Source organism: Sphaerodactylus townsendi, linkage group LG01 (genome assembly GCF_021028975.2).
Source record: "Sphaerodactylus townsendi isolate TG3544 linkage group LG01, MPM_Stown_v2.3, whole genome shotgun sequence".
Classification (NCBI taxonomy): Eukaryota; Metazoa; Chordata; class Lepidosauria; order Squamata; family Sphaerodactylidae; genus Sphaerodactylus; species Sphaerodactylus townsendi.
The window spans coordinates 23,273,481-23,285,256 of record NC_059425.1 but is presented as its reverse complement, the minus strand read 5'-3'; the positions used below and the strand labels follow the sequence as shown (position 1 = coordinate 23,285,256).

At 42.5% G+C, this 11,776-nt stretch overlaps 1 protein-coding gene across 1 annotated transcript; it reads left to right on the top strand.

Moving 5' to 3' along the window:
* The first annotated feature begins 375 nt into the window (after positions 1–375).
* On the top strand, positions 376–7,992 carry LOC125437744 (ras-related and estrogen-regulated growth inhibitor-like protein). The gene is made up of 4 exons (XM_048506086.1): positions 376–571; positions 3,359–3,412; positions 3,607–3,683; positions 4,773–7,992. Exons 1-4 carry the CDS (start codon positions 457–459, stop codon positions 5,175–5,177), a joined length of 651 nt encoding a protein of 216 aa, XP_048362043.1. The 5' UTR covers positions 376–456; the 3' UTR covers positions 5,178–7,992.
* Positions 7,993–11,776: the final 3,784 nt, after the last annotated feature.

Here is an 11,776-nt window from a genome sequence, read left to right as displayed (position 1 = left end):
TCCCTGGCCGGCTTCCTGTTCCTGATGTCCTTCCAGCAGTGCTGGCCGTCTTCTTTTTATACCTTCTGCTGTTCAAATCCTGACTCTAAATTCTTTCTTTGCTTCCCTCCTTGGCCGGCGTTTGTGCCTTTCCTTTGCCGGTTTGAGCAAGTTAATCTCTTTCGGCTCACATGTATGCGCAGCACAAAATGTGAAGCAGCCACCTCTGCCGTATGTGGGCACACGTTGCATCGCATGTTGGCGTTTCATGCCGGACAGCCAGGCACAACAGGAGCCCGTTCAGTCTGCTCCTGTCACTCAACCCACAGCTCCTCCTCGCCACTATAAAAGCCCAGCAGGCAACCGTGCCAAGCAACTGATTTGCAAAGAGGCATCTGTGGGAAAAAGGAACGGCTCTCTAGACTCTGCTTGCGGACTCTCTTTCCTTTGCTCTGCACTTCTGGGCACAAAGTCCAAATGTTGGTCCAACTGAGGACAGCTTTCCAACAGGCTGGTAAGATGTCCGAAGGCAATCTGTCCAAACTTGAAGCCAACATCCTTGTCATCGGAGCTGAGAAAGTGGGGAAATCAGGTGAGTTGCTTTGGGGACAACCACGTTGTTTAGAGAGCTTGCCCCTTGTACCTAGATAGAACGATTTCTTCTGTAAATTGTGTGTGCCTCAGGGCAGGGATCTGTCTTTCTGTTTATACCATAAAGCCAGTGGTGGGATTCAGCAGATTCACACCACTTCAGCAGAACGGGTTGTTAAAATGGTTCTTGTAAACAAACAGTTGTTAAATGATTTAAATCCCACCACCGGAACCGGTTGTTAAATTATTTGAATCCCACCACTGCATAAAGCACCACAGAAAGCCACAGAGCTAAAGAGAGGAGTTGGAGCGGTACTTCTAGGATTAAGCTTTGAATCAGGAAACTGCTGCTTCACTATCTTGCCTCTGCTCTCAGTTCTCCAGGAAGGCTTAGGCTAGCCACGGTTGCCTCAGTCTTTCCTTCTTAGAAATGGGCATAATCATATTGACCAACCTTGCAGCGTGGCTGCCACGTTTGCAGGGAGACCATGGATGTGGAGCGCTTTGAACATGCAAAAATGCTATGTAAACCCTGTGTAAAATGAACTGTTATTACTCATTACTGTCAATTCTTTACGATTATTGATTAGCAGCAGTGGCATAGTGGCTAAGAGCAGGTGCACTCTTATCTGGAGGAACCGGGTTTGATTCCCAGCTCTGCCGCTTGAGTTGTGGAGGCTTATCTGGGGAATTCAGATTAGCCTGTGCACTCTCACACACGCCAGCTGGGTGACCTTGGGCTAGTCACAGCTTCTCGGAGCTCTCTCAGCCCCACATACCTCACAGGGTGTTTGTTGTGAGGGGGGAAGGGCAAGGAGATTGTAAGCCCCTTCGAGTCTTCTGCAGGAGAGAAAGGGAGGATATAAATCCAAAACTCTTCTTCTTCTATATGTACAATGTCATTAAAGTATCAGATGCAAAAGACAGATCCCTTCTGCAAGGCATCTGATTTAGACTTGGGGGGGAGAAGAAGAGAGACACGAGGGATGAATTGTGACTGCTGAACAGATGAGTTTGTACCGTCAGCAGCCTGCCCACGTATGGGGCAGAGGTGCTGCTTAGCTACGCCTTGTGAGAGAGCTGTTCAGTGTTCAGTCTGGGCATTCCCACGTGTATATACTAAACTACACGTGAAAGTGGGAGGTTGGTGTGTTTTAACACCCAGCTTGGCCCCAATCATGTGTGCAGTGGCAGAGGGGTGATTTTAACATCAAAAAATGTGGGGGTGGGGAAGAGGTACTGAACCCTCGCCCCCACTGGAGATTTACGTCCCCCTGACTTCCCACAGAAACCTTTATTTTCTGCTAAACTCCAATTCCAGAAATGAGGTTGACTGAGAGGAATTGGGGGGGGGGGGAGAGTGGGAAGACAATACAGAGGTAAAGGTGTAAGAGAGGAGACTGCTACTTCCATTACCCTCATATTGCTTCACCAGTTAAAAAATGGATGGACGCCCACACACCTCTTTCTCCATGAGTGGGGCACATCTGAATTTTAAACTCATGGATGTTTGGCTGTTACATCCAGCTCTGCCCTCAGGGTGCTGTGACGTGCCCATGAGTTGTGCGCCTCACAAACACACCTGACGGTCATGTACCTTCTCCGGGTCACAAAACAATCCAATCCAGGGAACGTAGTAAAGGCACTCGTGCGCAAAATGCTTCTCCTCCACTAATGATTCATTCCGACTGCAAACACGTCAGGGAAGAGCTTTTCAGATGTTTTAGAAATCCAGCAATGATGTATGAAATTAAGTTTCCTGGGAGGGAATATATACCTGCTGCAGAGTGTCTGGCAGGTTTCTGGGTCCCAATCAATGTTTTGGCGTGTCTCTTCTTGTCTCTTAGCAACTGGTATTCAAGTAAACTGCCTCTCACTGTGGAAGTTCTATTTGGATCTTGTGGTTAGGAACCTGTCCTCCTCCAAGAATTTGTCTAATTCCCCTTTTAATGCCATTTAACGATTTCTTTCTAGAGCTGAGTCCGAATGTTCAAATCATTTTCCTTGCTGTGGCTCATGTTAAAATCTAACAGGTGTTTGGAAACAAAACCTCTCACTTTTCCTGTCAGGCTTGAACGCTCATGGCTCCCACTGAGTACAAAGTAGATTGCAAACCCAGCTTTCTTGCAGCTTGACTAAACTGAATCTAGCCTGCAGTTGCTAAGAGCAGAGGTTTAAAATGGAACTTATAACAGATTGATTTTTCAAAGCACATTTATTTATCAGCAGAGTTCAAGAGGCCTTTTAAATGCAAGGCAGAAAGGATTTAAGGGATTGATAAGCCCTCTTAAATCACTTGTTTTGATTGGTCGATTTTATTCATTTATACCCCACCTTTCTCTCCAATGGGGATCCAAAGTGGCTTATCATCTCAACCTACCTGTGAGGTAGGTTAGGCTGAGGGAGTGTGACCCAGTGAGCTTCCATGGCATGAGTGGGGGTTCAAACTAAGTTCTTCCAGATTCTTGGCCTGCGCTCTTAACCACAACACCACACTTATTGCTCAAACCATTTGTAACAGGAGGGGATCCCAACTGGGATCCCCAGGCAGCTATGGAACTTGCCAATCTCTCACAAAAGTGTCTGTACCAATGTAAAGGTGTTGCTTTTCAAATGGCCATCCACCCTTGCTCTCTCAGGAGCAAGCTCAACTGAAATGCAATTGAGTGCATGCATCAAGCCAGGCAGATGCTCTGTCAGGGGCTTGTAGGAGCTGTTCCAGCAAAGATATCTCCCTGATTCCAGGATCCATGTTTTTCTAATGTCACTGTTTCTCCCCTTGTTCTAGCTTTGACAGTTCGGTTTCTGACCCGAAGGTTTATTGGAGAATATGGTAATATTGGTGAGTCAGCTTCACATCTTTTCCATTCCTCACTTGTTTCTCTTCCTTTTTCAGTCCGTTCTCTTCACCCCACCCCCACTTTCCCCAATGTATTTGCTTTTCAGATCCTTCCTTCCTTCCGTCCTTCCGTCCTTCCGTCCTTCCGTCCTTCCTTCCTTCCTCATCTTCTCATCTCTTTGTGTTTCCCTTTGCAGAATCAATTTACACTCACAACATGATGATGGGCGGCCGGGAAGTCTGCTTCAGCATCTGGGATTCCGTCTGCCCTAAGGTAAGAAGCCTCATGCCAGTTTGGAGGATTTGACAAGCAAGTGCCCATAACAAATATGGATGCCCCAGCTTCTGTTCCAGCTGAAGACTCAAACAGATTAATGATTCTTTCAGCTGTGCTGGTAGACAGAGAGTAATGATGGGAAACTTGCAGAACATTAAAGCTAGCTCAGGGCTGGTCTTAGCCAATGGGGATCCAGAGCAGCTGTGCAGAGCCTCACACTGGGAGGTTCCCCTGCAACAAGCAGACCTACCCCATCAACAGGGAGAGGAAAGGAGAAAGAGCAGACTTCTGCGGCTGCTTGTGCCCACCCTGGGTTGGGTGCAGGCATCCAGCTTCTATCAGCAGTGGAAGGAGGCAGTGTTTCTGAGGCCCCATTCTGGACTTTAGGCCAGGGCTCCAGAATTACTAAGATCCGGTATTTGGGCAAAAAAAAGTCTATGTAGAAGAAGCTGTTTTTCACTATAGAGTTTTGCCCCAAATACCCGAACATTTCCCTTGCTGTTGCCAACATGAAGACATCCCTTCCAGAAGGGATTGCACCAATGAAGCCAGGTCTGGGGCCTCATTTTAAGCCCAGTAAGATCCCCATAGACCAGGGGGAAGGGGTCCAAATCAGGGCATCCCCCAGTGCAGGCAGGGATCTGGCAACCTTACCTGAAGATAACCAAAAAAATTAAAAGATAACCAAAAAAAAAACAAACAGATCTCCAAGAGGAGAAAATGGCTGCTCTGGATGGTGGAGTCTGTGGCATTATACCCTGCCAAGGTCCTAAAACCTTTCCCTTCCTAAGTACCTCCCCCCAAATATCCAGGATTTTCCCAACCCAGCGTTCACAACTCTAGTTTAAATGGCTTGCCACACATGGCCTGCTAATGTCTAATACTGATTCTTCCTGTCACACACTTCTTTGACCGTTCATGCCACATTCATTTCCCAAAAGGAAGAATTACATAATCTGGTTAGGCCTAATTTGGTGTCCGGCAGCCTGGAAAGCTGGTTTCCGCTTGCCACGGCAACTGGCGGAAGCATGAAGGACGGCCATTCTGATTCTCACTAATTCTGAGTTCTCCCTCCAATCTCTGCAGGGCTGCATCAATGAGAAACAGGTCCGTTGGGCTGACGGTTTCATCCTGGTCTACAGCATCTGCGATCGCACCAGTTTCCATTTTGCTCGCCAGCAGCTACAGCAGATCCAGCAGCTGAAGCGGAGGAGCGGGGCTGTGAAAGTGCCCATTACCCTGGTGGGGAACAAACGGGACTTGCAGCACCAGCGCACTGTCTCCAGCGAGGAAGGCCGACTCTTGGCTCTTTCCACAGACGCAAGCTTTTTCGAGATCTCTGCTGCAGAGACCTACCACGGAGCCTTGGTGGTTTTCCATGAACTTCTGGACATGGTGCGTGATTCCCGGAGTGCCACCAAAAAGACTGTGAGCATCCGAGGACTTGTACGTAGCATGTCAGCCGTCTTTGGGAGAAGGAGGACAGAATGAGGAAGCCAGGCGAAGGAAAGCCAGGAAGAAAAACAGAATCCTAGAGACACGTGGAGCAGGAATTCTAGTTGTGGTTGTTCAGCTTGATGAACTTGGAATGTCAGATGACATTACCACAGAAGAGAAATGTGGAACGTTCCCCCACAAGGTACTGGGAACTAAAACAGCTACAGATGCACCAACTGTAACACATCCGTTTTGGCTAGAGAGAGCAGTGCAAACAATCACTAATTGTCTTTTCTCTTGTTGGTTTTGCCTCACTGGAAATCGTCGTATTTCCACTTTCTAAACAGTGTTATCATGAGGGCATTGTGGGTTTTCCGGGTTGTATGGCCGTGTTCCAGTAGCATTCGCTCCTGATGTTTCGCCTGCATCTGTGGCTGGCATCTTCAGAGGATTGTGTGTTATCATGGCTTAGCCTCAGGACTGGGTTTTAGTGTGAAAAAGAATAAAGAGGGTACTTTTGACCATGCACAGAAGGCCACTTTGTCGTTGCCAAGCAACTGAAACCAGCTCCAGAATTTCTAAAATGGGAGCCAGGCTTCCAAATCAAACCATATGACTTGCATGCAGGCGTGACCTCAGCATTTTTCATAAAAATAATTCCTTTGCAGCTAGATGGTTTGAAAGAAGCCAGGCAATTATACAGGGTTTTTTTTGAAGACACTCAATGTTGCTGTGAAACCTTTTGGAGACACTGTAGGGGTTAGAAAAAATGATTAGGTTGATTGGGAACAAAATAATAGGGCTCAATTGATCTCATGTCAATTCAGTGCAAGAACCCTGCTGAATCTGGCAGCATGAGATCCCAGCCCGCGCACAGAACTTTTGCCTTAATTATGTGCTTAAAGGTAGAGGCGCTGCCACGCCACTTTGAATTTTATACGCAGCGCATGATGAACACCACTGAGATGGTTTCTGATCTCAGTTGCATACAAAGAAATTTCTCTTTTATAAGCTGGGTGGAACAGCTAAGTGGCAGAGCTTTCCAGATTTTTTTGAAAACATGCCTGGAGGGGGAAAAAATTAATGTTTTCTTTTCTGCAAAGAAAAGTGAAAATGTTTTATCCCAATTGCTTGTTCGTCGCACAAGTTTGCATTCGGCTTTTGAGACTGGAAGGAAAAATGCAAAGGAGAGCCCTCCATTTTACAATGAGAATATATATTTTTGTAATCTTAAAAAAACAAATGTATAAAGATCAAAATCGAAAGCATTGTACAGTTATTTTCCCTGTAATGGGCTGTGGACAGAATTTTTTTTTTGTACAGCAGCTGCTACGTACTACACGGCAAACTGGGTTTAAAATGGAAAGGGATTTCAAGGGCAAGTGATTGACATGGCAAAATAATCTAGTCTTCATAGGAACATCAAAAGAGCCCTGCTGGATCAGACATGTGGTTCATCGAGTCCAGTATCTTGTTTCACATCGGCTAACCAGTTCCCTAGAGGCCAGCAAACAGGGAATAGAGGCCAATGCCTCTCCATTAGTGTTGTTTCTGATATTCAAAGGTCTGCCGCTCCTCTAAAGGGTCCCTTCATAGTTGCTGACTAGTAGCGACTGATGGACCTCTCCTCCATTACTCTGTCTAATCCTCTTTTTAAAGCCATCTGGCTCCAGCCATCGCTAGGTCCACTAGCAGGAAATACTACCATGTAATTACTCATTGAGTAAAAAAGTATTTCCTTTTGTCCATCCTGAACTTGTTGCCAATCAACTTCATTGGGTGCCCTCAAGTCCTAGAAAAAATGTGTGGGGGTTTTTTATATCCCAGTGCATCTGTTGGGCCAAGTCCTTAATGTACCTAAAGAAGTCTTTGCATCTGAACCCATGTGTTTAATTATGAACTGTCCAGAATTGTCAACCATCCAGTATTTTAATGGCAGCAAACTGTAGATGTCTTTATCGCATAATCAGGAACAGGGGCCTAAAATTCTACTGAATTTCAGAACCTGGATTTTGCCCATCAACTCCAGTTTTTGCTGCAAGATAACTGCCTTTGTTGGTCCCTGATCCTCCAGAGTTCTCCATGTTTTGCCTCTGCCTCCAAAGGCCCAGGTTCTGCTTAGCCCAGTTCTGAATTTGTTGAACAGAAGGCAGAATTTTCAAAAAAACACAACTGGACATGCAGTCAGGACTTACTATGGCAACTTCTTCCATAGTTTATACCTGGTTTACTTGCCAACAACTTTTAATGTTGATTCAATAGCCTCATTTCCTTGTGCTTCAAATGGGCTGGTCACCATTTATTTTTATTTGAATAAGATCACTATTGTTTTGGGGAGAAGACTTGTTTAGTAGAGACATATGGGGTTAGTGATGTCACTGGTTTTTGGCCAATCAATGCTACGCATATCCCTGAGGTTTTCTCTGAGCTTGATCCAGGACCGAAGGACATACATTTGAACAAGTGTGGTGAAATAGCTTATCATTCACTTATGTATGTTTGGAGGTGCTCCCAAATCAGTAGTTGGCAACCTTAATAATATAGTCGCATAATTTTAAAAAGTGGCTTAATGGTTGCTGATTACTTGCACATTGGAATTCTAGACTTTTGATATTAACAACCATTTCAGGGAATTTTATCTGTATTTCACTGCTTAGGAAGACATTCCTTTTGACTATCTCCATCACTTGTTTTAGATAATTCTTGAAAAATGATATGAATCACTGTATGAAGGTAAATTATTATAACTTATTAGAAGATCATTGCCTTTTGGGACTCCTGTTTACATTTAATATTTTGTTATTTAACTGTTTTGTTGACAGAACCATCTCTGTTTTTATTTGGATGAGTAATAAAACATTTATTATATAAGAAGACAGAATTTTTCAGTTTTCTCCAAACTTCTTCTGAGCAACCAAAAAAAAAAGGAATAACAGGATTTGTCACTATTACTACTACTTGATTACTACTTCCCAGATAAACTAAAGAGAGGCCATTGCCTTCTTGATGTTTACAATCTAGATTATGACAGAAGGGCAAACAACAAAGGAGAAAGAGTTGACATGTGCAAATTGTTTGTTGAAGCTGGGAATGAAAATTAGGGTTACCTCAATAAGGGACCTGGAGTTCTAGCATTACAATTCTACAGCAAAGGAGGAGGGGAAAAATCCTCCTTTTATACATTAGAGAGTGTATAGGTCAGGGGTCACCCGGCATCCTGTGTCACAGTCAATCATGAAGGCTTTTTTCAGTTCCAGCACAGATGAGGCCCAATTAAGATCACGACTGTGGAACACATGAAGGGCTTCAGTCTTCCCTCCTCCATATTTTCCCAACGAAATAGTTGGAGGGGAGGGGATTATTTGACCTATCCAGGGAAACTCATTAATATTCACATGAGTTTCTTCAGAGGCCCAATTAGTATCCCTTGGGACCATTTCAGTCAGTGGCGTATCTAAGGTAGAGCAGGTATGGCATGTGCTCTGGGTGCCACTTGGAAAAGGGCGCTATCCCTGCCTGTGTGCCTGCTGGCCCAACTCAACCCAACCAACACGCTTCTCCATTCCCACCCTGCCGCCATCCCATACAATGTGGAAAAGCTGCCTGCAGTGCTGGCTCAGCCACCTGGCTCAGCAGCAGGAGATGGTCTTCCTTCATTGGCATGATGAGAAGTGGGAGCGACAATCACCCAAATCATGGAATCAAGCCTTACTTACATTAATCCCCAAGAACAAAGAAGGAACGCCCGAGACAAAAGATTTCCGTCCAATTTCACTACTCAATTTAGATTACAAAATTTTTACTAGTATCCTGGCTAATAGACTCAAAAAAGTTCTTAACACATATATTAACGAAGATCAAACAGGATTTCTCCCTGGAAGACAAATTAGTGTAAACATACGTAAAATTATTAATATATTTGAATATTTAAAAGAAAAACCGGACCTCCCTGCAGCAATTATATTTGTGGACGCCGAAAAAGCGTTTGATCAAATTAATTGGGACTTTATGATTTCAGTACTAATTAAAATGGGAATTGAAGACAAATTTTTAACGGCAATAAAAGCTATATACAAAGAACAGGAAGCCAAAATTAGAATAAACGATGATTTGACTGAACCAATAAAGATTATGCGGGGTACAAGACAGGGATGCCCTATCTCCCCTTTACTCTTCATAATAACATTAGAAGTATTACTGAGACAGATAATAAATCTGGAACTTCTAGATGGGATAAAGTTAAAAAGAAATTGCACTAAAATACTGGCATACGCTGATGATTTAGCCTTGATCATAGACAATCCAATGATTAAAGCACCCGCAATATTAGAAATGATAGGAAAGTATGGCAAATTAGCAGGTTTCAAAATCAATTTACAAAAAACCAAAATGTTTGTATTAAATATGACTGAAAAAGAAAAAAGGAGTTTAGAAACTAAAATTAATATAAAGATTGAGAAGAAAATTAAATATTTAGGGATTACCCTAGAAGAAAACAACCACAATTTAATTCGTAACAATTACGAAACACAGTGGGCAAAAATCAAAGAAAACTTAAAAAAATGGTCAGGACTCCAAACATCACTGCTGGGGAGAATCAGCATAATAAAGATGAGTATTTTACCTAAACTCCTCTTTCTTTTTATAAATATCCCTTTCATATTATCAAAAGTAAATTTCGAAAAATGGCGGAAAGAAATATCCAAATTTATATGGGAGGGAAAAAAACCCAGAGTCAGATATAGATGGCTTACCCAAAATAAACTTCAAGGAGGTCTAGGAGTCCCAGATTTACAACTATACCATGATGCGGCTGCAATTACATGGATAAAAGAGTGGATTCTATTACGTAACAATAAATTACTACAGTTAGAAGGATATAATATACAAAGAGGGTGGCATGCATATCTCTGGCCGCAGAAAGGAAGTAAACAACCACCAGACAAGAGTTTTAAGAATCATTTTATTAGGAGTAGACTTTTAAAAATATGGGTGAAATATAGAAACAAGTTCTATAATAAGATGCCAACATGGGTTTCACGAACTGAATCCATGTTTGGAGGGGAAAGAAGTCTCGAAGAACAATGGCTACGATATGAGGATGTAATCCTATGGAATCTTGAAGAACCTGTAATGAGAAATAGAGACAATATAAGTATAGAAGGGAATACATGCCAATGGTTCATATATTTACAGTTAAAAAATAGCCTCAAGGAAGATATAAAAAACTGGGGACTAGAAAAAAAAAAGACAGATTTTGACATAGCTTTGAATAGACAAGATATCAAGAATATCAGTACATTTTACAAAATCTTGTTAGAACAAAAAGAAGAACAAGAACTCATTAAAAACAATATGATAAAATGGGCACAAAATATAGGGGGTAATATAATGTTGGAGCAATGGATTAACTTTTACAGAGACATATATAGATATACCCCCAATGCAGCCTTATGGGAGAATAATATAAAAATGTATTTTAGAACTTACATAACCCCCACAACACTAAATAAAATGAATGAAAAAATTTCACCGTTATGTTGGAAATGTAGGAAAAAACCAGGAACTTTTATCCACTCCTGGTGGACCTGTAATAAAATTAAAAAATACTGGGCCGATGTACATAACCAAATATGCAACATAATTAAAATTAAATATAAAAAATTAATGGGAACTTACCTTTTAGGCCCAGCACTGATGGAAAGGAGGTTATCCTATAAATGTAAATTCTTACTCTTTCATATGTTTACAGCGGCAAGGATAGCATTAGCACAGAGGTGGAAGTCCGAGGAGATCCCAACCTTAGAGGACTGGAGAACTAGAGTGCAGAAAATGTATATAATGGACAAAATATCCTTTACGCTTAAAGGGAAACTAACGGAAGACTACTACGCTACATGGCAGCCGTGGATTGATTATATCAATAAAGTTTAGAGGACGTCATCCATCTTTGTATGAGCATAAAACAAAGTAACATTAATTGTTACTATTTTTTTTTTAATTGACTTAATTGATTTACATAGATAATATTAGTAAAAGTTTAGTTAATAGGGAATTGCGAATAAAACGTAGAGGGGAAGTCGTGGGGTTAGGGTTGGGAAGTAGGGAGGGGAGGGTGGGAAGGAAGGATATAAGGAATGGATCTAGGAAGATAAGTTGCAAATTTTATGTATTAGTTTAGATAGTCAAGTTTAACAACTGTCTTATTTTGCCTCTTTTTAACTCTGAATTGAATATACCTACGTTTATAAATGAACTTATACTTCCTTTCTGTAATAATTGGTTAAATGCAATAAAAAAATATTAAAAAAAAAAAAAAAGAAGTGGGAGCGACAGAGTGTCCCAATCCTGGACCAGCTCTGCTGGGGGTGGGCTTTCCCCAGGGGCCTCACTGCAGATAAATGCTCGAAATTACATCATCTAGCTAATTAACACAAGACCAAAGATACCCCCCCCAAAAGCAACAGGCAACCTCCCAGATAGAGGTTGCTTGGAAAGGACAAGAAAATTGGGGGGAGGGGCCGAGGGGGCAAAGCAGTGGATTGGATCAGCTAGCAGGAGAATCCCTATGTAATTTTAAAAAATGCAGGAAAAACCCGCTGCGAAGCAAACAGCTGCGTAAATGTTAAGGGCAGTCAGAGGAAGAAAATGAA